This window comes from Emys orbicularis, chromosome 24 (assembly GCF_028017835.1).
Source record: "Emys orbicularis isolate rEmyOrb1 chromosome 24, rEmyOrb1.hap1, whole genome shotgun sequence".
Lineage (NCBI taxonomy): Eukaryota > Metazoa > Chordata > Testudines > Emydidae > Emys > Emys orbicularis.
This window is the reverse complement of record NC_088706.1, coordinates 10,333,799-10,360,878: the sequence shown is the minus strand read 5'-3', so window position 1 is coordinate 10,360,878 and position 27,080 is coordinate 10,333,799. Positions and strand designations below refer to the sequence as shown.

At 51.2% G+C, this 27,080-nt stretch overlaps 2 protein-coding genes across 13 annotated transcripts in view; both read left to right on the top strand.

Annotated features, from left to right (window-relative positions):
• Window positions 1–3,696: 3,696 nt before the first annotated feature.
• LOC135894176 (activated RNA polymerase II transcriptional coactivator p15-like) lies at window positions 3,697–13,412 on the top strand. Its single transcript, XM_065422227.1, has 5 exons — window positions 3,697–3,756; window positions 8,907–8,976; window positions 9,947–10,063; window positions 10,365–10,473; window positions 12,720–13,412. The coding sequence occupies exons 2-5, from the start codon at window positions 8,908–8,910 to the stop codon at window positions 12,797–12,799; spliced, it is 375 nt and encodes a 124-aa protein (XP_065278299.1). The 5' UTR covers window positions 3,697–3,756; window position 8,907; the 3' UTR covers window positions 12,800–13,412.
• A 7,546-nt stretch (window positions 13,413–20,958) lies between these two features.
• The window catches only part of CELF5 (CUGBP Elav-like family member 5), a 55,308-nt gene continuing 49,186 nt past the window's right edge, over window positions 20,959–27,080 (top strand). For all 12 annotated transcript variants that reach the window (XM_065422120.1, XM_065422116.1, XM_065422111.1 and 9 more), the window contains exon 1: window positions 20,959–21,217. In XM_065422120.1, the coding sequence (XP_065278192.1) occupies window positions 20,959–21,217 (259 nt within the window). The remainder of the gene's footprint in view (window positions 21,218–27,080) is intronic.

Here is a 27,080-nt window from a genome sequence, read left to right as displayed (position 1 = left end):
GTTGGGTTTTTCGTGTCTCTTTCCGGAATCACTCAATGCATTTAATTAGTCAGGGGACATATGCATTCTGGAGAGAAAATGTTCTGGAAAAGAAAAATAAAATCATTATCAATAGACATGTCTGTTTACTCTTTGTGTGCCTAAGAGGTGAGCCTGTTGCCTATGGCAATGTCTGGTATGGTGAAACAACCAAAGAAGAGGTGGCTGTAACCAAAATTCATAGCAGACCAGCGCACTCAGTATATGAAACTTTTTGGCAAAAGGCCACAAAGAGGAGCGGCTGGAACTTTCAGTTTCTGCTGCTGTAGTGAGTATATGAGCTGAGGACACTGATGCCGAGGACTTTAACTCTGCTATAGTAGCAAGCCCCTGAGTTTATATGACAATAACAAGGCTTCTGATGGTCATTGAAGGCTGGATCCAAAGTCTATTGAAGTCAACGTGAGTCTTTCTATTGACTTTTGTGTGCTTTGGGCACTACAGGAGTGCTAGATGTCTTTAGCCATCTTTTTATTTTTTAATATGGAGAAACTGAGACCATACAGCTGGAGTGGAAGCAGTGCAGTCCTTGTGGTTAATTCTTCTTCCCCCCTAAGGCCCATTGGTCATGCATCTGGGTACCCAATACAAAAAACATTTTACAGCATAGCCCTCCCTGGGCTTCCACTGTAAGGAGACACACACACAAACACCCCCCCGCCAGCAATATGCCGCTCCAGTAAGATGAGCTGTGCACCATGTGCTGAAGATCAGTATAAACTGGTTTACTGGGGGTTAGTGGGTACTGGTTTTGCATAGAAAGACTGAGCAAAAGTGTCTTAATTGTCCTGATGATGCTTGGTCTGCTGGGTTAGGAACTCCCGAGTTGTGTTTCCAGTTCTGCCACTTTCTCATTCTTTAGTTTTGGGCAAGTCATGTAAGTGTGTGAATGCCTCAGTTTCCCCCTTTGTAAAACAGGAATCATAGAATATCAGGGTTTGACGGGACCTCAGGAGGTCAACTAGTCCAATCCCCTGCTCAAAGCAGGACCAGTCCCCAACTAAATCATCCCAGTCAGGGCTTTGTCAAGCCTGACTATAAAAACCTCTAAGGAAGGAGATTCTACCACCTCCCTAGGGAACCCATTCCAGTGCTTCACCACCCTCCTAGTGGAAAAGTTTTTCCTAATATCCAACCTAAACTCCCCCTCTGCAACTTGAGACCATTACTCCTTGTTCTGTCATCTGCTACCACCGAGAACAGTCTAGATCTGTCCTCTTTGGAATCCCCTTTCAGATAGTTGACAAGGCATCTGACAAGGTCCGGATCCATCCTCGTGTCCAGGCCACCTGGCCAGTGACTTGGCACAAGCAACTTCTAGGCTGGTAACTATAATAGCAACCTTGCAGAACTTGTGTGTGTGGGTGAATGATGTTAAAACCTCCTTGGGAAATTCTCTACATGAGATTATTATTTATATTCCCCTAGCACCCATAATATCACAGGCACAGTCCAAGAAAATCAGACTGTCCTTGCCCTGAGAAGCTTATAATTGGATGTCTCCAAAGTGCTATATAACTGGCAGATATTACAATGGTGGGACCCAAAGGGTTTCTGTATAGACTGCCAAGCCTAGTTCCTTTTGGATTTGGGCCACAATCTACACTTCTAGCTGTAGAGAAAATGCCACAAAGAGGAATGCTTATCACCTGTGTTTGAGACAATTTTTCAACCCACAAACTTTTACCACTGGTGCCAGTGGATATTTGCAGGTTTCTACCTACCTGATTTTAACATTGGCACTGAACACATAAGCCAAAAATCTTCAGTGTGGAACTTTCGGAGCAAACTTTGTCAAGCCAAATGTTTTTGTATAAGTCTTAAATATATAACCTCCCTGGTGGTTATAGACTTTGGTCACCTGGGTTGTTGTAACATCTTCCATTGCTATAGTGTCTTACACATCAAATATTTGAGAAAGAAGGTGGGTGAAATATCTTTTATTGGACCAAGTTCTGTTGGTGAAAGAGACAAGCTTTTGAGTTTACAAAGTTGAAAGCTCATCTCTTTCACCAACAGAGGTTGGTCCAATAAAAGATACTACCTCACCCATCTTGTCTCTCTAATATCCTGGGACTGCCACAGCAACCCTGCAATACCAAATAGCTGTATGATGTTTACATACAGGGTTCCTGAAATGCAACCCCTTCTGGGGTGGCAGCCAGCTGTCACATGGACAAACACTGTACAAATCAGGGTGGGGATTACAGATGCTTGGCTACACAAGGAAATTAATTTGGGTTCAAATAGGACGTGAAAAGGAAGGAGCACCTTATTCCAAATCCACCAAGCTAATTTGTCATAAAACATTCTTATTCCAGAATAAAGGTATCCACACAGGGAGTTAATCAGGAACAGCTATTCTGGAATAATCTGTGTAGACAAGCTCTTCCTCATGAAAAATACCAGGGGAGCTTTGATGTCCATGTGGAGTGGAGGTCCTTGGTTTTGAAGGCCTCACCCTACAGCTTTACCTACCAGATTTATTTATCATTAGGGCCCTACCAAATTCGTGGCCATGAAAAACGCATCACAGACCGTGAAATCTGGTCTTTTGTGCGCTTTTACCCTGTATTATACAGATTTCACAGGGGACACCAGCATTTCTCTAACTGGGGGTCCTGACCCAAAAGGGAGTTGCAGGAGGGTCACAAAAGTTATTTTAGGGGGGTTGCAGTACTGCCACCCTTGCTTCTGCACTGCCTTCAGAGCTGGGCGGCTGGAGAGCAGTGGATGTTAGCTGGGCACCCAGCTCTGAAAGCAGAGCCCTGCCAGCAGCAGCGCAGAAGTAAGGGTGGCAATACCATCCCATGCCATCCTTACTTCTGCGCTGCTGCTGGCGGCGGCTCTGCCTTCAGACCTGAGCTCCTGGTCGGCAGCCGCCGCTCTCCATCTGCCCAGCTCTGAAGGCAGCGCTGCTGTCAGCAGCGGCACAGAAGTAAGGGTAGCAGTAATGCAACGTCCCCATCAATACCCTTGTGACCCTCCCGCAACTCCTTTTCGGGTCAGGACCCCTATAATTACAACAGGTGACATTTCAGCTTTAAATAGCTGAAAGCATGAAATTTACCATTTAAAAAATCTTAGGACCATGAAATTGACCAGAATGGACCCTGAATTTGGTAGGGCCCTACCTATCATGGATGAAGGACTGTGTTGACCCAAACAACAAGGAGTCTGGTGGCACCTTAAAGACTAACAGATACAGACTAACACGGCTATTCCCTGTGTTGACCCAGTGGCTGCAGGCTATCCAGGAGTTTCACACCAGAGTCAGCCGTCCCCTCCAGTTACACCAGCCAGGAGCCCTGGTTTCTAATCCCCCTGATTCTGCTCCTCTACTGGAAGGAGAAATGGATCCCAGGGATGCTCTAGCCCACCAGGGTGCTCCTCCCAAGCTGGAAATGGAACCCAGGAGTCCTGGTTCCGCTGCTCTGATCCTCTGGGCAGGTGCCCCCCGCCCCCCACCCAGGGAAGGGGAGGAACCCAGGAGTCCAAGCTTCCCCTGCTTCTACCAGCTCATGCCCACGCCCTGCCCAGCCAAGGAGGAGAGTGGGGGGAGGGGTCGGTTGTGGGCGGGACTGTTTTGGGGGAATCGGGCCCAGCGATTGGCTGGCGGGGCGCGGTGATTGGCAGGAGCCGGCGCTAGGAGGGAGTCGCGGGCGCAGTGGGCGGGGCTCGCAGTCGGAGGGTTCCGCTCGCGCCGTTCCCCGCCAGGTACGGGGGGGGGGCTCCTACCTCGCCCCCCCGCCTCCCCAACGGCCTCGCCCCCCCCGACTCTGGCCCCTCCAACAGCCCCCCTCTCCCCCAACAGCCACTCCCCCAGCCCCCCTGCCTCGCCTCCCGCCCCCCCAACGGCCTCGCCCCCCCGCCTCTGCCCCCCAACAGCCCTCCTGACTCACCTCCCGCCCCCCCAACGGCCTCGCCCCCCCGCCTCTGCCCCCCAACAGCCCTCCTGACTCACCTCCCGCCCCCCCAACGGCCTCGCCCCCCCGCCTCTGCCCCCCAACAGCCCTCCTGACTCACCTCCCGCCCCCCCAACGGCCTCGCCCCCCCGCCTCTGCCCCCCCAACAGCCCCCCTCTCCTCCAAGAGTCACTCCCCCAGCCCCCCCTGACTCGCCTCCCGCCCCCCCCAACGGCCTCGCCCCCCCCGCCTCTGGCCCCCCCAACAGCCCTCCTGACTCACCTCCCGCCCCCCCAACGGCCTCGCCCCCCCGCCTCTGCCCCCCCAACAGCCTCCCTCTCCTCCAACAGCCACTCCCCCAGCCCCCCCTGACTCGCCTCCCGCCCCCCCAACGGCCTCGCCCCCCCCGCCTCTGGCCCCCCCAACAGCCCTCCTGACTCGCCTCCCGCCCCCCCAACGGCCTCGCCCCCCCGCCTCTGCCCCCCCAACAGCCTCCCTCTCCTCCAACAGCCACTCCCCCAGCCCCCCCTGACTCGCCTCCCGCCCCCCCCAACGGCCTCGCCCCCCCGCCTCTGCCCCCCAACAGCCCTCCTGCCTCGCCCCCCGCCCCGCCAACGGCCTCGCCCCCCCCGCCTCTGGCCCCCCGAACAGTCCCCCTCTCCCCCAACAGCCACTCCCCCAGCCCCCCCTGACTCGCCTCCCGCCCCCCCAACGGCCACGCCCCCCCCGCCTCTGGCCCCCCCAACAGCCCTCCTGCCTCGCCCCCCGCCCCGCCAACGGCCTCGCCCCCCCCGCCTCTGGCCCCCCGAACAGTCCCCCTCTCCCCCAACAGCCCTCCTGCCTCGCCCCCCGCCTCTGCCCCCCCAACAGCCCCCCTCTCCTCCAACAGCCACTCCCCCAGCCCCCCCTGACTCGCCTCCCGCCCCCCCAACGGCCTCGCCCCCCCCGCCTCTGGCCCCCCCAACAGCCCTCCTGACTCACCTCCTGCCCCCCCAACGGCCTCGCCCCCCCGGCTCTGGCCCCCCGAACAGTCCCCCTCTCCCCCAACAGCCCTCCTGCCTCGCCCCCCCGCCTCTGGCCCCCCCAACAGCCACTCCCCCAACAGCCCTCCTGCCTCGCCTCCCGCCCCCCCAACGGCCTCACCCCCCCGCCTCTGCCCCCCCCAACAGCCCCCCTCTCCTCCAACAGCCACTCCCCCAGCCCCCCTGCCTCGCCCCCCGCCCCCCCAACGGCCTCGCCCCCCCGCCTCTGGCCCCCCAACAGCCCCCCTCTCCTCCAACAGCCACTCCCCCAGCCCCCCCTGACTCGCCTCCCGCCCCCCCAACGGCCTCGCCCCCCCCGCCTCTGGCCCCCCCAACAGCCCTCCTGACTCGCCTCCCGCCCCCCCAATGGCCTCGCCCCCCCGCCTCTACCCCCCAACAGCCCCCCTCTCCTCCAACAGCCACTCCCCCAGCCCCCCCTGACTCGCCTCCCGCCCCCCCCAACGGCCTCGCCCCCCCGCCTCTGGCCCCCCCAACAGCCCTCCTGACTCACCTCCTGCCCCCCCAACGGCCTCGCCCCCCCGCTTCTGGCCCCCCGAACAGTCCCCCTCTCCCCCAACAGCCCTCCTGCCTCGCCCCCCCGCCTCTGGCCCCCCCAACAGCCACTCCCCCAACAGCCCTCCTGCCTCGCCTCCCGCCCCCCCAACGGCCTCACCCCCCCGCCTCTGCCCCCCCCAACAGCCCCCCTCTCCTCCAACAGCCACTCCCCCAGCCCCCCTGCCCCGCCCCCCCAACGGCCTCGCCCCCCCGCCTCTGGCCCCCCAACAGCCCCCCTCTCCTCCAACAGCCACTCCCCCAGCCCCCCCTGACTCGCCTCCCGCCCCCCCAACGGCCTCGCCCCCCGCCTCTGGCCCCCCCAACAGCCCTCCTGACTCGCCTCCCGCCCCCCCAATGGCCTCGCCCCCCCGCCTCTGGCCCCCCCAACAGCCCTCCTGACTCACCTCCTGCCCCCCCAACGGCCTCGCCCCCCCGCCTCTGGCCCCCCAACAGCCCCCCTCTCCTCCAACAGCCACTCCCCCAGCCCCCCCGACTCTCCTCCCGCCCCCCCAACGGCCTCGCCCCCCCGCCTCTGCCCCCCCAACAGCCCCCCTCTCCTCCAACAGCCACTCCCCCAGCCCCCCCTGACTCGCCTCCCACCCCCCCCAATGGCCTCGCCCCCCCGCCTCTGGCCCCCCCAACAGCCCTCCTGACTCACCTCCTGCCCCCCCAACGGCCTCGCCCCCCCGCCTCTGGCCCCAACAGCCCCCCGCTCCCCCAACAGCCCCTCCCCCAGCCCTCCTGCCTCGCCCCCCACCCCCCCCAACGGCCTCGCCCCCCCGCCTCTGGCCCCAACAGCCCCCCCGCTCCCCCAACAGCCCCTCCCACAGCCCTCCTGCCTCGCCCCCTGCCCCCCCAACGGCCTCGCCCCCCCCGCCTCTGGCCCCCCCCAACAGCCCTCCTGACTCGCCTCCCGCCCCCCCAACGGCCTCGCCCCCCCGCCTCTGGCCCCCCCAACAGCCCCTCCTCCTGCCTCATCCCTCCAACAGCCCCCATCTCCCCCAGACTCCTCCAACAGCCCCCCTTCCACAGACCCCTGCCTCTGACCCCCCAATAGCTCTCATCTCCCCCAACAGCCCCCCCAGCCCTCCTGCCTTGCCCCCCAACAGCCCCCAGCCCCCCACAGCCCTCCTGCCTTGTCCCCAACAGCTCCCACACCCCCCCAAAAGCCCCCCTGCCTCTGACCCCCCAATAGCGCCCCCCACAGCCCTCCTGCCTCGTCCCTCCAATGGCTCCAGCCCCCATCTCCCACAGCCCCCCTCCCTGCCCTCCTGCCTCTGACCCCCCAATAGCCCCCATCTCCCCCAACAGCCCCCCCACAGCCCTCCTGACTCGTCCCTCCAATAGCTCCAGCCCCCATCTCCCACAGCCCTCCTGCCTTGCCTCCCCAACAGCCACGGCCCCCCTGGCTCTAGGGTGACCAGATGTCCTGATTTTATAGGGACAGTCCCGATATTTGGGGCTTTGTTTTATATAGGTGCCTATTACCCCCCACCCCTAGCTCGATTTTTCATAGTTGCTGTCTGGTCACCCTACCTGGCTCTGACCCCCCCAATAGCCCCAATCTCCCCCAACAGACCCACTCCCACAGCCCTCCTGCCTGACCTCCCCAATGGCCTTGGCCCTCCTGCCTCTGATCCCCCTCCAACAGCCCCCAACAGCCCCCTCCCACAGCCCTCCTGCCTGACCCCCGCAATGGCCTTGGCCCTCCTGCCTCTGACCCCCCCCCAGCCCTCTGACCCCCCCCAACAGCCCCTATCTCCCCCAGAACTCCCCAACAGCCCCTGTCCCTGCCCTCCTGCCTCTGACCCCCCCCCCAACAGCCCCTGGCCCCCATCTCCCTATTTTCCCCAGCCCCCCTCCTGCCTCTGACCCCCCCCAACAGCCCCCATCCCTGCCCTCCTGCCTCTGACACTCCTCAACAGCACCTGGCCCCTATATCCCCCAGACCCCCCCACAGCCCCCCTCCTGCCTCACCCCCCCAACAGCCCCTGGCCCCCATCTCCCTATTTCCCCCAGCCCCCCCAACAGCCCCCCTCCTGCCTCTGACCCCCCTAACAGCCCCAGGCCCCCATCTCCTTATCTCCCCCGACCCCCCCAACAGTCCCCCTCCCCTAGCCCTCCTGCCTCTGACCCCCGTCAACAGCACCCCAACTCCCCCTGGTCTCCCTCAAAAGTCCCCCTGGCTCCCCTGCTCTGGATCCCTCCATGTCTGCCCCCCCTCCCTCAGTGCCCCCACTGTGTCCCCTGTCTCTTCTACCTCAGCCCCCTCCCCAATATTCTTCCCCTGGCTCCCAATCCGTGGAGTTGCTACCTGTCATGCCCCAGGCTCCTGGGGATCTCTAGGCATTGCTGTAGGAAGGGGCTGTGTGCCCTACTCCTCATACAGGGATCCCCTCCCAGTGCTAGCATGGTCCCTTCTGGGGACCCCTGGCCTCTTCGGATCCTGCTCTCGCTCCCTTTGGAAGGACGGGGAAGGCTTGCTGAAGGGCAGCAGAGTTTTCAATCCCCACCTTCTCCTCCTGCTGCCCCTCTCCTTTCTGGGGGCGTTCACACGCTCGTCCCATCCACCTTCTACGCAGAAGCGACCATCTCGTGTCTGCTGCTCACAGCTTCGGAGACAGTATTCACCCCCCTCAAAGAGCAGCTTTGGGGACCTGCTTTAATACCCCCCTCCCCATCCTCCTCCTTATTGGATCCGATTTGGGCATGGGGATCTCAGACTGCCAGTTCCCCATGGCTTGTCCACAGCACGTGGAGTTTTCCAACCCTCCTCCCTCGTTTTCTCTCCTTTCTCCACTTCCTTCTGTCTAGTTCTGTAATGGGTGTCCATTAGCACAGAGCCACCAAAGTTTCTTTCACCCCAGCTAGCCTCAGTTCAAGCCTCCTTGTGGTAAGGAGCCTGGGCAAAAATCCCTTGAACTATTCCTTGCCCACAGCGATGACTGCGGAGTTCTTACTCTGCGTCTCAGAGTAGGTGACTGTTGCAGTGATGGGCACCTTAGAAATATTTGAGAGATGCTGAAATCTTGGGGAGATCTAAGGAGTGTTGTATTTTCTTATCCCTCTTTTTCTTGCCCAACTTCCATGTTATGTGGCTTTAGAACAGGACATCTGATTTAATCGTTGTTCCGAGACAACTGCTGAAGACTGAATTGCCCATTTAGATGACTGGAACTGGAGCAGGGATCCCATTGTTATGACTCTGTGTCATTTACTCCACATGAAGTTAAGCCTAGTGACTCTGCTGTCAGAGGGAGGAGCAAGCTACCCGTGCCAGCAGCTAAAAATCTGTAGCATGAGGAGGGGGTTATTTTGCTATAAATGTTGAGCGTGTGGTTGAAGGTGAAGGGTTCAGCCTGCTTCTTCGGTGTTTGTCTTCCAGAATGCCCAAGTCCAAGGAGCCTGTGGAAACAACCACTTCAGACAGTGGATCTGATGCTGAGAATGAAAAGGTATTGGTATACAGTAGTTGGGGAATGAGACTGACTTTGCTCCCACACATCAGGAATTCCCCTCCTATACATACGTCCCTCCAGTGGGAAAAAAGTAGCAATGTTCTAGGTGCTTCAGTTAATCCTCTGAGGTCATGCAAACAATAACCTGAATTCCAGCGTGCTCACTTAGTGGGCATCATTGTCATGAGCAAGCTCTGGGGTGAAAGTCGGCAACTAAGTGTCCTTCCCATGTCATGCCACTGTGCAAGTTAGGGTGCTCCTTGGCACTGAGGCAAACCCTATGCTTACAAATGCCATGGGATCAATCTTTTGCATCCATGCAGAGCAGAAGAGGCTGGGGTTTTTCTAATGTTACTTGAAAAGTCACAGCAGGTGATATAGATGTTCCATTCTATATGCATCCGAAGAAGTGGGCTGTAGCCCACGAAAGCTTATGCTCTAATAAATGTGTTAGTCTCTAAGGTGCCACAAGTACTCCTGTTCTTTTAGCAGGTGAAGGGAAGAGTAATTTCCCTCCTTGCTTTCCAGACCTGAATGGCTTTCAGCCTTGTAAAGCCTGTATCATAATGCAGCAAGTGAAGGTCACACAAACAACTTTATTTCTAGCACCTCTTAACTTTTCAGGGCTTGACTTTACAGCCTGGATGTTCCTTTAGTGTAGTTTTTAATGTAATTATTAATAGTTTGGTCCCGCTCTACTGGCTGCAGTCTAGTTTTAAGAGGTTGCAGACAGGTTTAGGTCAAGTACTGCTGGTTGCTAGTGTAGTTAACAGTAGAGTGCCGTGTTAGTATTATTGCAGTTAGTATGTCTTGCTGAAGGAGCTGTGAGTGACTTATCATGAGATCCCATCTCATGAAATGTGTGTAAGTCCCATCATTTGAACTATCTAGAAGCCGCATAGGCTTGAGAACTAGACTAATCACAAGGGGCGGGGGGAGCTGTCTAATTATGACCTCTTCTTTACAGAAAAGAAAAAAAGAGATGCCATCCAAGCCAGAGAAAAGACCAAAAACTGAGGCCAAAACTTCCAAGGTGGCAACGAAAAGTCAAGGGCAAGACAGTGAAGAGGAGGGCATGTTCCAGGTATTGGTGGGAGGGGAGAGGATCAGGTATTACAAACAAATCTACCTCTGTCACGTCCTTCAAATCCCCCTGCCACATACACACACACATTTCTATTCGTTAATTTCCTAGCCAAATCAGAATTCTTTCCTGGTTTCTTGCATTGGTGTGTCCTTTCTCGCTCCAGTTAAATACAATGGAGTTTTAAGTAATGAGATGAAGTAATATGGACGGTAGCTAAATATATGTATATGAAGCTGGTTGCAGCGTTCCTCAACTCAAATCCAGACCTTTCTTTAACTGTGGTTTAATATCTTTGCAGATTGGGAAGATGCGCTATGTCCGAGTGTCCTGCTTTAAGGGGAAAGTCCTTGTGGATATCCGAGAATTCTACATAGATAAGGAAGGGGACACTAAACCTGGGAGAAAAGGTAACCAGACATCTCCACTAGGTGGCAGTAATGCATCATATTCATCTCATTTCCAATACAATTAAAATCATGAATGAGTCTAGGGCAGTCTTGTATCCAGGAGTTGGAAACTTTACATTATTCTTAAATTACTGACTTCAGCATCTTCTGAAAGTCTCCAATATTCCCACTGCCATCTGATGCTGGGAAGTGAGCAGCACGGCCCCATGATGGGCTATTAATGAAAGAGCAACCAGCACAGTGACCTTAATCTATGAAGCTTGGCTCCCTGCCTGTTTCTGAAGGGGGACTTCAACTGAGTAAGGACATGAACAGTAGGTAAGCTGAATATCAGATAAAAGGCAGGAGATGGAACATGATCGAAGATGGGGTTATTCTGATAGTGCAGGAATGTAGTACCTTAATTTGACCAAACTTCACCCTTCCTGCTCCCTTTTTCTCCCCCTCCAACTATTTCTCTTATAAACAGCACCTCTGCGAGGGGCAATTGAGTATGTAAAATTAGACAGGCCAAAGGAAAGTAGAAAATTGTAACTCACACACCGCTATCCAGCGTCTGTCTGTTGACAGACAAAACTAAATATATATTGAAGGAGCATATATTGGCACGTGGGCCTGTTAGAACTCTGGGGTTGTACAGTGTACTGTGCATTCACCCTAATCTTTTAACCATGGAAGTGCAGTCAGCAGGGACTTCACGATCCCAAAATATGATATTCCATCTCAATCTGAACGGAAACTGGAATTTCATAATCCCTCCAGCTATACCTCCATATTAAAGCAAGGATGACTGCAGTGTGCCACGTAAGGTGCATACCTGAGGCTCCTGGCAATTTGCCCAGTGCGACCCTCAGTGGAACAGAGTTTGGGTGACCCTTTATTAAAGAGCCATGCGGTCCTTGGAATAACATGGTCTGACTGGGAAAACAGCACAGAAAGTAATGTAAAGGCTGCTGTGGAACAGGGGCATCATTCACTCCAGAACTTCTCTCCCACTACTGAGTTAATGTTCATTCATGGCCCTTTACATTACAACTTTCCGGCTGACAGTGATTTGCTTAGTTGACTCACTTGACTCTAAGTTCCCAGGCCACGTCTGTAAGTCATTCCCCTCTTCTGCCCTATGTGTTGGGGTATTCAGCAGAGATTCAGTTACATGAAATTTCCCAGGAACCGTTCAGTTCTCGTTATTGATTTTGTGTCTGTGCAGATGAATTTCTTTCAGCTTGATTTGCCCCTCGAACACTAAGCATGGTTTACCCTCCAGAAATTAATTTCCTTCAAAGAAGTTACCACTGTACATTACTATCCTATAATGAAAGGCAGGAACAGATCCCGAAACCTTTCTGTGCCAGTCTAGGGGGAGTGGGAGACAGAAGGGGGATTAAACTCTTTTGGCACATGTAGGAAACTTGCCCAGAATACAAGACAGAAGATCTGTTCATCTGCTACTTAGAACTTGGGTCTGTAGAGGAATGTTCACATGAATGCTGTCTCTTCTGTTTTGATGTAGTGTCTCTAGCCACTCATGTTTGTCTAAAACTTAATAAAATGTGTGACTAAGTGTCAGGACATGTTACTTTTGGTTTTGCTCAGGAAACAAGTGGACAGCATCCGGGTGGAACCAAGCTGGCATGCCCATTACCATGTTTCTTTTCCATGGAAAAGGCCAATTACATCAAGTTGGCTTTATCTCTGTGGGTGATTTTTTTAGCTCCTGCCTAAGGAGCTAAAAAGAAGCCAATTCCTCCGAGTTTAAGCCATCACAGTGAACGTTGTTAGTGGTAGATTTTGTAATTGAAATTACAGTTGCTGGGATGGGAGTTTGCATTACCCATTTGGCCAACACAAAGGATGGTACTCTAATTGCTGGACAGGGACTGGGAGTAAAGGCTCCTAGGGTTTATTTACAGCTTTGCTATGACCTTGGGCCATTTAGCAGTTTCCTCCTCTTTACTTCTTTCCCCCATCTGTAAAATGTGGGATACCATCTCACAAGAGCATTAAAGCTTTCCATATTTCTGTAGTACTAGAGGAGTACCACAGAAGCACACATTTCATATTTGCTACAGTGTTAACATGGAGACGCTTTACTTAAAAGGCTGCCTCAGTTTCTGTTCTGGGATCTGATTCAGATCATAAATTTCCCTTCTATAACTGCCCTTATGGAGCCACCTTGGCTGTGGAACTTGCTGATTCTGCTCTGCAGGCATGTCTCTGTAATCCTTCTCCTTTGCTGTTTCTAGGGATTGCCCTATCTGCCGAACAGTGGAACCACTTGAAGGAGATCATTCCAGATATTGATGCTGCAGTCAAGAAATTCTAAGATGTTGTTTATTTAAAATCCTGTATTTTTCCTGTTTTTTTTTTTTCTTTTTCTTTTTTTTTTCTTAATTGCTATTCTGCATTGGATTCCGTCCAAGGGAAAGGTTCATTTGTTTAGATTGTGATAATGCTCAAAGGGCTAAAGATTGCTTTAAGGTTTTAAAATATAATGTGGAACAAATGCATGAACCTAGATTCAGTTTTGCGAAAAGAGCCTTTAGCATCTTCAGCCCCTGCCTGTCCCTAATGCTTTGCATAGCGAGTGATCCCATCAGTGATCTGTTGCATGTAAGAGTCTGACTTCTAACTGGCATTTCCTGAACTAAATGGCTATTGACTATCATGCAGAGCTGTCTAGCTGCTCCACATCTGTTGCAATCTTCCACTTGGCCGAATATTTAGTAAGCAGTTTAGTCCAGCTACCTACTTGCCACCCTTCCACCTCATCTAGGCTCTGGAAACGCTGCATACAGCATTCTGGCTATTTCCATTAGCTTTTGTGTTTGGAACTCTTTCTGTCTCTTCCCCCCACCCCCCTTGAAGAAGGGGATTGTAGCACTTCAGCAGGGAAAATAGCATGTAGAGGATGAATATGCCCAATAAACTTGTTTGCATTACCAAAAAAAAAAAAAAAGTGTAGTCTTCCCTGTTGCTGGTAACTTAACTCCCTATTTTGTCCTCTTATTATGTATTGGTGTCAGATTTCCTTCCACAGGGAAAATAAGTGGTTGAGCAGTGGCCCTGCCTTAGAGTTTAATCTCTCTTTTAAAAAAAAAAAAAAAAAAAAAACCAACCCTAACTTTTTTTGCTATATAGAATTGATGAGATACCTATCTTGGCAGATTATAATAAATAGTTCAGGCCACAGAAGGCCCTCAACTAGATCATATATTCTGTCAGAGGGGCAGTAATTACTTCATAAGTGTACGAATTACTAAAGAGGGAAATTAAAAGCCGAAAAAGGGAGAACCTTCCTTCCTCTGGTGGAGGAAAATCACAGTAAAACTACCTGGGCCCAACACTGAATGGGTAGCATGAGTATTTCTGTTATTTAAGGCTAAACAAACTTGAATACTGTTAATCAACAGGGGGACAAGCAAAGCCTCTCAGCATCTAGTGCTCATATTCTATTTCAGGTACTTATCTAGCCCTTGTTGCCATAGTATCCGAGCACCTCCCACTCTTGAATATATTTATCCTGACAACCCCCCTGTGAAATACTATCTGTATTTTACAGATGGGGAACAAGGGTCAGATCCTCAAATGTACTGAAGCACCTAACTTCCATTGAGTTCAATGGGAGACATGGTTCTAGATTCTGACCTGGATCGAAGTGACTGCCCCAGGACACACAGGAAGTCTCTGGTAGAGCACGGAATTGAACCTGGCTCTCCAAAATCCTAAACTAGACTCCTGTCTACTGGGCCATCCTTCCTCCTGCCAGATATTAGCCCCACTCAACACTTTTCTGTTCTAGCAATCAAGAGCATGCACTTAGGTACCAGACTCAATTTATAGCATATTCAACAGCCAGCATGTCTTACGCTGCAATCTGATTTCTGCAGCCATTGCTAATACTGTACATGGTGTCATAAACCACTCTTCAGTCAGAAGCCAAAGGTAAAAGAAAAGACGGAGGAGGAGGAGGAGCGGGAAAGGAAAATTGCCTGGAGAATGATGGAAAGGGAACAGAGAATGCTCAGAGTAGAGCAGGGAAGTGAGTGTCTAGGGGGGAAAAAATGACTAGCAGCGGGAGTGAGTCTCGGTAATTTGGAGAGAAGTCAGGGCAGTTGATTTGGAGATGGAGATGAATAGGAAAGTGCGGGGGAAGGTGGTGCAGCACTCGCAGAAGTTTCATTATATGGCACCCACCGCGCGCTAGGTACTTGACAAAATGGTGTGCTCTTTGCCTCAAGGATCTTACCGTCTAAATGGACAGTGTGCTGATGCTTTGCTGTGTCCCTTAAAAGGTGCAGCACAAGAGTCAGAGTCCAGGTTGGGGTAGGGTAAAGATGACTTTAAGCCATTTTTCTAACACTGGCCTGTTCAGACGGCTGATGTGTATCTCAGCAAAAGTTAGAGTGACCCTGGGGCATCCTGCCCCAGAGTGGTCCTGTGTTTGGGGCAGTGCAGAAAGACGCTAATTGGAGGTGGTGGTTGACTGACAGACAAGGACGTGTGGGAGGCAAGAATTTGGGATTTACTTTGAATATATGAATACAGGCATCAGTGTTGTCTATGGGTTGGAGCAGGCGAACCAAGGCACAAGTGTCCCACAGCAAAGTAGTAGCAGTTAGGAACAGAACCCAGTTCTCTTGCTGCTTCGAAATGTGTCTTGACCAAAAGACCATCCTTCCTCCCTGTAATTTCTGTAGGGATTTTTATTGTGGTCAGAGAGAGGAAATAAGCAAAATCAGATAAGTAGGGCTTAAAATATTAACTCAGTAAAATGGCCCCCAACTAAACTTTGTTAGCAAAAGAAATGCTGAAGGGCACTTAAATTCGCAGTTCTGAAAGCATGCAAGTTTTATCTTTTTTAGAGGGGATGTGATGGATTTGAGGTTGTTTTGGTGTTTGTTGGCTGGCTTTTTCCTCAATCCAAAACTGAAAGGAGCACTAAAAAAGTGGTGAATTACTGAAGTCAAGGTACAGCCCAGTACTTTTAGTTTATAATGTAACAAGATTTGGGTTGTTGTTTTTTTTTTTTAAATCCTCAAGGAACAGCTGCTTCTGATCAGAAAGATGCCTGAGAGTTATTGATGGATGTTTGTTTGTTTTCCAATCCACCCACTGTAAAAATACAATTTATGCTTATCAACTCACAGGATTTAAAACTGGCTTGTTTTTGGTTTGTTGCATAGATAAAAATATTTAAAAGCCCATTTAAAATTGGTCAGGATAAATAATAGAGACCAGAAATAGGTAAACAGTAGACCTTTGAAAAAAGAATGAAGTGTACTTGTGGCACCTTAGAGACTAACAAATTTATTTGGGCATAAGCTTTCATGGGCCACGAAAGCTTATGCCCAAATAAATTTGTTAGTCTCTAAGGTGCCACAAGTACGCCTCGTTCTTTTTGCTGATACAGACTAACATGGCTACCACTCTGAAACCAGTAGACCTTTGGCAAATAAGCCAAGATGTAAGCATATTCGTATTTCCTATTCTCTCCTCCACAAAGATGTTTTCTAAGCTATTAGGCAGTTCTTGATCAATTTCCCTGCAGTACCTTTGCTCCGGAATAGATACAGTTGTTTTGCATGAATGAGCTGGTATTTTACTGAGATACAACAACCCTGCTTGGATGTCTTCTGCCAGGAGTACATACTTTCTTCCTCCCTCCTCTTTCCGTGGGAACCGGTGGATAAGGGAAGATGGCCTGTTTGGCTATCTTGAAAGATCGGGGGGGGGGGGGTTTGGAGGACTTTTTAATGTAAAGTACATCTTACAAATCTAGAACCTGATCTCCAAAGCCTCAGTGACTTTAATGGCACAGGATAGGGCCCCTAGACCTATTGGCTTAAGCTCACCTGTAAATCAAAGTAATTGGATGCTTTCCTACCCTCACATTGCTGGCACATGCTGAAAAGAAATTGGGATCAAATTTGGGTTTCGATCATCTGCAAATGTCCCTCTATTAGCAGTGAAACTTCTTTCACCTGCACTGTGCGGGGTTTCCTTTCCTTTAACAACTTTTTAAAGGGCTGCTTTTCCTTTTGGGATCTGCTCTTTCCTCCTTAGTGCACAATCATCCACATGTGTATGCTAGCCTCCTTTTCTGTGCCTCTCTGCAACCTTGCCACTGTCTGGTATGAGAGACTTGCCCTCTGTTTGAAAACCAACCATATCTTGTCTCTTTTGCATATGCCTACTCATTTCCTGTCTCCCTCTGATACTCCTAGTAATTCCACAACTATTATCTTTTATTATTTATTCCTTAATCCTGTTGCTTTGGTATATAATTCTGTACCTTATTCTGCGAACTGTTTCAGGGCACTAGTTGACAGCTGCTATCTTTTATTATTTACCAGCAATATTCTCATTCCTGTCTTAGTCTGCGGTCAGGGATGATTGTAATATTTCCATTTTTGGGCAGAGCGACCCCAAAAGATACAGTCTTCCTATGGATACCACTGCTTGGATTAGTGGCAAGGCTTGTGATGGCAGATCTCTGGTGGCCTATGCAACAAAGGACTGAAGAGAAGTGGCTGATGTGTGTGTGGGGGGGTGTTGCTTTTCGTTTTTACTTTGATTTTTAGGGATGATGTTGGCTTCTGAAGTGAAAGCGCCTCTATGGAGACTGCCTTGATTGCTGCTCTGTAACTAGGAGTCATTGAGAGATGGCCCATGGACACTGGTCAGGTTAAGTATGGTAGTACTGCCCGGCTCCATTTGATAATATATAAGCTGCAAACGCCACAGTTGCTATGCGAGGTTCTCACACCTGCCAACCCAGGGCATAGGAGATTCAGGTGGTGGGGGGCAGCCAGGGCTGAAAGGAAAACGTTCAGACCTGCAGCATATGTCCGGGCTGGGAGTTAGGGGAATAGTAGATGGAGGTTTCCTGTTAAGCATGCGGAGAAGGCAATGTGTAGTGTGCTCCGGCCAACATTGAGCTGACAAGGGGCGACCCTGGTTCCCCAGGGTGACTCAAGTAATTATCCTCACCAAGCTCTCAGCCCATGCTGTGTCTTACTGGGTACTGAACATCCCATTAGCATTTCACCCTCTACCTGGTGGGGTGGCACCTCCTGCAGCTACAGGTTTGGCAGCACTGAATCAGCCCTGAGGCTAGGCCACGACAGGGGCTGGGGCCCGTGCCTGTTGCTTTCGGAGTTAAATCAGACTTGAAAGTGTTGGAAGTGTTTCATCCTGCCTGCACTTGGGGAGGGTGGGCAGGCGTGTGTGTTTGTGTGTACATACAGGGGATGGGGGGGCTGCGTTTCCTAGTGTGAAGATGTATCGCATTTGCTACATGTTGGGTAATGTGCTCCCCTCCTCCCCTCTTCAAATCGCTGCTTCGGTTTATCTGCAGGATTCAGGTGAGAGTCCTGGAAGGTGACAAAAAGCTTCTAAAACAGAGCCACAAAGCAGGGTTTTTTGGTGCCAGCCTCACACTCCTCCTGCAAAGCCTTTTGGACTGATATTTTCAGCACCTCCAGCCCCTGCTGAAGTCAATGGGAGCTCAGCACCTCTGCAAATCATTCCATTTGTGTGTAAAACAATCAGGCTCCCTCCCTCCTTCCCAACCCTAGGGTAGATAAGCCATTTATCTTCAGCAATGCTATGGAAGAATGCCAGGCTGGAACGCATGGGCATGGAGATATGAGCCATGCTGTGCCACAGAAGCGATGCACATGGGTGCTGTCCTGTGGTGATGGGGCTGTATCCACAGGTAATGGGGAGGCACACAGGGCCATGTCCCCGGGGGACTGAGGATGTGTGCTGGGCTGCACACTAGGGCTAGCAGATACATTTGCCCGGCTGAAGGTAGATCTGCATCCCTTAGGTAGTCTGCAATGTGAGTCTGATAACACAGTTATATAAAAAAAAAATCCCTGTTCACGTTGGTCAGGGGAACCCATCTTAGACTCATAGACTTTAAGGTCAGAAGGGACCATTATGATCATCTAGTCTGACCTCCCGCATGATGCAGGCCACAAAATCTGACCCACCCACTCCTGGAATAATTCTCTCCCTTGACTCAGCTGTTGAAGTCCCCAAATCATGATTTAAAGACTTTAAGTCGCAGAGAATCCTCCAGCAAGCGACCCCTGCCCCATGCTGCGGAGGAAGGCGAAAAACCTCCAGGGCCTCTGCCAATCTACCCTGGAGGAAAATTCCTTCCCGACCCCAAATATCGCAATCAGCAGAACCCCGAGCATGCGGGCAAGATTCTCCAGCCAGACCCACATTGCCCATTGATACTAATTACCAGCGATGGCAGTTATTGACTTATTGACTAAAATCACGTTATCCCATCAAACCATCCCCTCCATAAACTTATCAAGCTTAATCTTAAAGCCAGAGAGGTCTTTCGCCCCCACCGTTTCCCTTGGAAGGCTATTCCAGAACTTCACCCCTCTGACGGTTAGAAACCGTCGTCTAATTTCAAGCCTAAACTTCCCGACGGCCAGTTTATATCCATTTGTTCTCGTGTCCACATCTTGCTAGTGAAACTGCATTTAAACATGGTTAGCACTACCAGCTTCGACCGATCAGGTGCAGTCTGGACAGGGCCTGACAGAGGCAGACCAATTTTATAAAGAGAATAGAATATCCCCAGGGAAACTATATCCCATATTGCACAGAGCACATTGGCTTCCAGCCCCCTTCTGCCTCAACATAACACATCGAAGCTACTCTGTGTCATAGGGCGTGATTCCAATGTATTACCGCTTGCATCCTTCTTTGGACAGGGACTTGGTAAATAAACCTTCTAGCCTGAATTGCCTCTCCACCTACAGACAATGGTGCTACAGTAGCAGTGGGGAGGGGTGAGGGTATGAACAATGCGATTTCAGATAGGGATTCAGTAGGAAGATATTTCTCTCATCTGTCCTTACCTCACACCTCCTATACAAATTGTGATTGGACCTTTATTTTGTAGAAGATGCTGGTGCCTGCGGTGTCACCAACAGCTGGAGCATAGACATTACGGTTCTAGGGACCTTAGAAATGCCACTCACAGCAGCCCCTCTCACAATCTAAGAACCGTGGGCTTGATTTTTCACTGGTGCTGAGCACTCCCAACTCCCAGCTGGCTCTGTCTGGGGCTTGGGACCTCTGAAAATTAAGCTCTCCATTTTCAACATATACTTGCTTTCCACTGACCCCCCCCCCCAAAAAATCTTTAGGTAGCAGCTGAATCTGTTTTGTGCCAGGTTGCCTGCTCTTTTTGTGTCCCTCTTATCCAAGCTGCAGGTGTCTAGATTACGTAAGGTGGTCCTCTTTTCCCATTTGCATGGGTCTGGCTTGTGGGGCTTCAATCCAGGCTGAATTGTGTTGTGTTGTAAATTGTTCTCCAGTATTTTGCAGAGTTGTGGGCTGGGCCCATCCCCGAAGTACATGGTTCCTCTTTCCAGTCTGAATAGGCCTGGGTGGTTTCGATGCAGTCGTCACGGAGCTGTTCTAGATTTTGTCTCTCTGGCCAGGCTGAGATGATTCCAACAGCATTCCCTTTCTGGGCTGAAAGGTTCTGGACTCTCTCCCATCCAGTCAGCATGATTCTGGACTGTGGTCCTCCTCAGCATAGTACTAGATTACCCCCCCCCTTTGCTGTCCCCAGCCTATCTGATTTTCCAATGTGCATCCAGACTCCATCCTCTTCCTGGACTGCATCTTCCTCCTCCAGTCTGAAAAATTCTAGACTGCCTATGCAACTCTCCAGCCTGTTCTGGATTGTGCCTTTCCTCCAGTCAGTGTAGGGTTCGGGCAACTTGGTTCTGCCCAACGTGCATGGGCTTTCCTAGCCCTCTTTCCCAGCGCTAGCCATCCGTCTTTCTCTAGAATGGCACGAAATGGACTGCGGTTTACAGATCTCCGTTCCTTGCTGCTGTCCCATGAGTTACTCTCCCCAGTTTGTGAGGGGCAGGACTTCCCCGCCGCCAATATTCAGTATTGTTCTCTACCCTGGAGACTGGATGGAGTGTTTGGGTTCTAAGAGGTATTGTTCTCTTCTCTCCTAGGAAGGGGGCGTAGGTTTTATTCTCCCTGGGGGTGCAGTGCTTCTCAGTCTGGGGGGGGCGAAGATGCAGTCATCATCAATCATCCCCATCCCATAGGTTGCACGGATTGCATCGTTGGCAGCCCGGTGCTCCCAGGCAGCCTTGCCCCTCTCCCCCCCTTGGCTGGGGCATGGTCCCTGCCTCCCTCCCTCTACAGCGTGCGCTGACTGCAGGGTTTGCAGGCTAGCAGCACTGGCAGCCCCTGGGGCATGGTCCCTGCCTGGTTTGCAGCCCCAGGCAGGCATGGCCTCCCCAGGGACGGGTGCCTGCCTCCTAGAGGCTGCAGCTCCGCTCCGCGGCCGGCAGGTGTCCCTGTGGAGCGGCTCTTTGTGGTCCTGATGCTGCCGCCGCTGGCTGCTGAGCCCTTTCCAGCTGAGAGCTCTTTCCTCCCCCGTCCGCTCCTTCCGTCTGCAACCTGCGCCGGGCTCGGGGAATGGCCAGACTCACCGAGGGCGAGGCGAGGAGGCAGCAGCAGCTCCTGCAGCCCAGAGCCTCCCCCATGAGCAGCAGCAGCAGCAGCTCGGACCCCCCCGCGCAGCCGGACAGCATGAAGGACCTGGATGCCATCAAGCTGTTCGTGGGGCAGATCCCCCGCAACCTGGAGGAGAAGGACCTCAAGCCCCTCTTCGAGCAGTTCGGCAAGATCTACGAGCTCACCGTGCTCAAGGACCGCTACACCGGCATGCACAAGGGTGAGCCTCCCCCCCTCAGCATCCTCCTTTCCTCCAGCCATCCCCCCTGCCAGCCATCTCCCTGCCTCATGTCTCCCTTCTCTTTCCTACCCTCCCTCCTTCCAGCTTCTCCTCCCTGCCAGCCTCTGCCCCCCCCAACTCCTAGAGCCCCCTCTTCCCCCCTGCGTCCCCAGCCCCTTTCTCCTCCCCACCTCCTCTCCTTTCTGGGGCGCTGGCAGATTTCAGCCCGTTCCTTTCATTCATTTAGGCTTTTGACAGGAGCTGCCTGGGAACTTTTAATCCTCCCTAACAGAATTACATTTGTAATGTTCACAAAGGGGCCCTGGTGGCTTCGACCCTCCTCTTGCTGCCAGGCGAAGACGATCAGACTCTCTCTCTGCTCTAGCCAGGCTTGGAGCCACAAAGAAATGGGGTTGTGCCTGGGGCTGGGGAAATCTGTGACATATCGTTAACACTTCTTCCAATGCCTTCTGGGCCCGATGCCTTTCCTTGTTGATCTCACTCCTTTTCCCAGGTCCTATTCTGGCCAAAGATCTCCTCCCAAAGAAGGGGAATATCCCCTCCCCCCTTTATACTCAAGTTAATTTAGGGTGAACCATTGGATGATTTCATAGATGAACCTCATTCCAATCCCTCCCCCCCTCAAGATTATCGACCCAAGATGCTGCAGTAACATTTCTGTGAGCTGTAGTTTTTTTGGTCCACTACTGTAGAATATAGTAGTGTAACAAGAAGAAGGAGGAGGGTGTGTGGAAGACCCCTTGAAACCTTAAGACTTATAGAAAACAGCAGCCACGTTATAGCTTTGAAATCACGTTATCTAGCTAGGCGATATTTATATAGTGCTAAAAATGACTCTCTTTATACATAGACGGTTATAGACGTTTACTGTACAGCACCATGCGTATAATGGGAATTTTGTTTGAGTACATTCAATATATACCAGTAAAACTGTTTATTGTGAAACTTATGTCTGCGATTATAGCCTTCTGGTTGCTCATGTGTGGGGCTCTCCTAGACAATGATATTTCAGTGTACATGAATGATATACACAGTCATCTTTTTACAATAGGGTAAATGGAGAAGTTGGATTGCCACCCCACTTCCCCTTTCCAGATTTGTGGGAATGGAATTGGAGTGAAGGAATGATAGTGCTGGGGACAGCCAAGCGGTGGTTGTGTGGGAAGGTACCCAGGGTTCCCCTTGTCCCCCTGTTCTGCCAATCCACCTCAGCCCCAACCTGCCAAACCCTTATTCTAGTCCCAGGCTCCCCTGACTGAGGGAAGCAAGGAAAGCTGTGTCACATAAATAATCCAACGCCCCTTGGTTCTAACCTGCAGCATCCTCTGCTCTCCTAACCCCCCACCCTCTTTATAGCTGTGCCAGTCCCTTCAGTCCTGATTTGCAGCACCTCTGAATTTTGCTATTGGGCCTGGTGACAAGCAGTCATGACAAATTGCATGGCTGGGTTTTTTTATGTGGACAGATGTACAGGACAGACTAGGCTGAGATCACAAAAACTCATTGCAATTAAGGCCTGGAGCAGATGTGGAAGCCGGTCTCCAAAGTGGAAGACCAGCAGTCCCTGGACTATGGTACTGAACCTCCTACCAGGCTATAATGCTGCAGTTTTTAAAATCTGCACAACAAAGATTATAAACTGCAAATCTATTCTTCACAGCAGTATCTAGAGTGGATGAAAGGCCATCCTGAGCTTCTGATTATCCTAGAAGCTTTAGCATGCCAACAAGTTTTGGAAAGCATGTTTAGGCTGTAATTATTATTATTTTTTAAATCGGATGTTTTAAAAGCTTGTTGTTTTCAGAGTATCAGGTCTGTGGCTTGAATCCGTGTCCACCCTAAGCCTGGCCCTGGGTAGATGTTTCCAAGTTTAGAATACTCTGATCACCACCACTAAAGGGATGGTAGAGAAATCAAAGAACCTGTTTGTTGAAAGACCTGACACAGGTTGTGGAAGCCCCATTGCTTGACAGGTTTAAAGCTAAACGGCAGAGAACATGCAGTAAATACCTTTAAAGCTGTCAGCAATCGGCCTGGCCATGTATGCCCTAAAATGATTTGTGGTGTCATGATATGGGGGTTTTCATTGGAGGGAAGGGGAGCCCAGATCAGTTCTGATGCAGCTGGTTTTGAGTTTAGGGTGTAGCTCTGAAAAGCAAAACACCCTATAGCTGCAAGTGCCAACATTCCTCCAGGAACATCTGATTGTTGCAAGCCCAACAGAGGAAAGGGTGACAAAAGGAAGTGTTATTAACAGAAGACAAGTATCTGTCCAAACAAAGGGCCAAATTCAGCTCCAGTGTAAAGGGGGAATCATCTCCCATTGAAGCCAATAGGAGCTGCGATGGCTGACTTTAGCCCAGGGAGTGTTGCTGTCTTCAATCAGGATTTCAGAATAAAACTGTCATCTGTCTGTGTGTGCGCGCACGCGGGTGTCTCTGAACAAACCTGTTACCATCTGACAGCAACCCGCCTTTAAAACACAGCGAGGAGGTGGATGGGGTGGGGGCACGACGCAAACGCACATTTCATTACAATCGACATGTTAAATATAGGCTGCGTTTGTAGGCTGAGGTCAGGCTAAAGGCAGATTCCAGGGATCTGCTGCTCAGATATGGAAATTAGAGGGGGCAGCGTTGGTATTAGCCAAATCCTTGTGACATTAACTTGCTGCTAAACGCAGGATTCGAGTAGGCCCCCCCCCCCCCCAAATCCCTCTGGCTTTGACATTTTTGAGAGGATACAGGCGTTGCTGGGATGTTGTTTAGCTCTCGATGCTTCTTTCCAGGGAAAGTATCAGAGGGGTAGCCGTGTTAGTCTGAATCTGTAAAAAGCAACAGAGGGTCCTGTGGCACCTTAGAGACTAACAGAAGTATTGGGAGCATAAGCTTTCGTGGGTAAGAACCTCACTTCTTCAGATGCAAGAAGTGAGGTTCTTACCCACGAAAGCTTATGCTCCCAATACTTCTGTTAGTCTCTAAGGTGCCACAGGACCCTCTGTTGCTTTTTCCAGGGAAAGACATTTGGAAGTTCAGGTTATCACTGTGGTTGTTTCCAGGGCTTCTGGGTTCTTCCTCCTTCCCTGTTTTATACAAATAGAAAGTTTGGGTTGATTTCCTTGTATCAGGTTTCACCGTTACTCGTTTTTCTGTTATTATTGATACACTCGCTTATAAGGTCGCCATAGGCGTGGAAGGTGAGTGGACTTCCCGTGGCTTAAGTTGGGTCATTCACCTCCCCAAATAATAACAGGGCTCATCCCTCAAATTGCTGAACCTCCACCGGCATCAACTTCAGTGGGAATTGAGGACAGTCAGGATCTCATAGGCTTGGGTCCAGCAGGCACCTGCAGCTGCAAAGAAAGGTAGGGGCTGGAGGCTAGGTGCCCAAAGTTTCCTAGCTCACAATCAGTGGAAGGCCTGGGCCATCACCCATCCTTAGAGCAGCAGGGCACCTTACCTTTCTCGTGGGCTCACATTCAGCGCTCTCCTCACCTTCCTTTACTGTTGAGAACTGACAAATTCACTGCTCTAGGAGGGTCCTTCATTCCTGTATAAGAATTAGTGCCTTAAAGTCAATGCTATTATGAAATGGTTATATATTCATATTAGTGGCTGAATATTAATGCCTCAGCAACCTATTCGGTAGTTGATATTGCTCCAGTTCCCCCTGATATTATTCATGATGCAGTTTTTCTATTTATGTTAATGATGGCAGATATATTTGCATATTAATGGCAATATTTGTCATCGAGCTGCTATTTCCATGGGAAGAGCAGGGAAGTGTTTTCACATACGCTGGGGGAGGTGGACGAGGAGTGGGAGTCCGATGAAAATCTTTGGCCTTAAATTCCAGAACTGGGCTCACGGAGGTTTCTGTGAGAGCATCTGCTGCGTGCTTTCCTGGGTGGATTTCATGACAGAGTCTATGGGAGGGGAAGGAGAGAGGCTGTGAAGCATGAGATACCGAACCGGACCCCAGGGAGGAAATGGCAGAGGAACAGTCTAAACCTGGGTGTGTGAATAGGCAGAGAGTGCCATGGTTTGGCCATGGGCAGAGGAGGCAGCAACACCCTTCCACCGCTGTGTTTTCAGCTCATGTTCCGTGTGCTGGTAGGAGTGGGCTGCTCTATAAACCTGACCCCTTATGCCAGGTTGACATGCTTAAGACCGTTAAAGAAATCAGTGGGATTGATTATGCAGCATTGGAGGCCTGAATACTCCCTTTCCTTGAGCAAACCAAAGATCTGGAGACATGAGTCTCAAACATACCATTAGCCTTTATTAATACAGGCATTAGGCTATCGGTGACAGCGGTAGCCGTTAGGATGTAGCCGGGGATCGTCATTCCAGTAGCCAGTGCGGGAGGAGCCAGCCATCCTTTGCTGTGATCCAGACAGATCTCGCAAGCTAGACAAGGTTAGATCGTGTTGGGATGCTGATGTCCCTGGAAGACCTCGGCGCTACAGGAAGTGTTGATGGTGTCACACAGTCTGGGCTGCTCTCCCCGCTATCCGTACTAAGCCTCTGTCTACAGTTATGATTCTGACTGCTTGTCATCATTAAAGATCCCATGCCATGCTTTATAAACGTAAGGCAGTTAACCTCTCGGTGCTGACCACATTCGAATGGTCTGCCTGCGTAGCCCCCACCCTGCTGTTTCAGTCCTATACCACATTCCTCACTTGCTGCCCCGAACTTCTGTGTATTGCCACAGGCTGTTCAACAGCTGCTGCGTTTCAGGGCCTGATGACGTTTTCTCCCCTTATCTTGTTGTGAGGTTTAACTAACTAACGTTTGTAACGTGCTTCGAGGATCTTAGACAGTGGGTGCTGTAGGGCAACCGAGTCCAATATCATTATTAATAAGCACTCCTATAGTAGCATCTAGTGGACTCCTTAACATTTCAGCGTTAGTGCCACACAGCGATGGGCCATCTCTGATCATCTCAATGGGGGCTGATAGCCTGGCCTGAGATTTCCTGTTGGATGCTCTGAGAGCATTTGGCTAGTGGGGGCGGGTACGGGGAGCGTTGCTGGATTCTCTTCCCAGGGCTTCCATAATAACTAGCAGCAGGACCACAGAGTAGTTCCTGCATCCTAGGGGCAGGGTTTCTTGGTCTCTCCACTCCTCTCTTGCTCTGGGTATTTGAGCCGCTGGTGGGTGGTGCTAAGGGCAAATACAGAGAGTGCCATACTCCACACACGAAGTGCTGTTCTATTTATTACACCCACAAGCTAGCCCTGATCCAAAGAGTGGAAGGGGTTTGGTCCAGCTGTCTGGTTCGAAGGTTAATTTAGGAAAATCAGAGGCTTACCTATACCATCTCCAGATCAAATTCACAGGTGAGTCTAAGGCAGTGTAATGTCTCTTTTCCCACTGCAGCCTAGTCTACGTGAGGCCACGTACTGGCAGATTCTCCAGTGTTTCAGCTAGTGGTAGCAGAATGGGAGAAAAGCGTAGAAACCAGGTATAGCAAAGGCTTCCATGGCCAACAGCATTTTTAGCACCACATCCTGCAGCCCCCGTCTGAGCACGGTTAGCTGACACGCTGTTAAAACCGCCTTCAGCCGCGTGAGCCCTACCCCTGGTCGTGGGGGTGTACTGGCCTTAGCAATGGTGGGAAATGTTACCCGAGAAAACCTAACGTCAACTGGCTTAGTCTTAGACTCACCCCCACTGATACCTCTTTACACATCGCCTCCGACTCTGGTTTTGAGTGGGTCCCTCCTCAAATCCAAGGTGGTCATCTCAGACTGAAGTTTTAGGAACCAGAGACACCTGCCTTCCACAAGGAAAATGGGATCCCTGACTCGGGGAGAGGAACTTCTCTGCTCCAGATG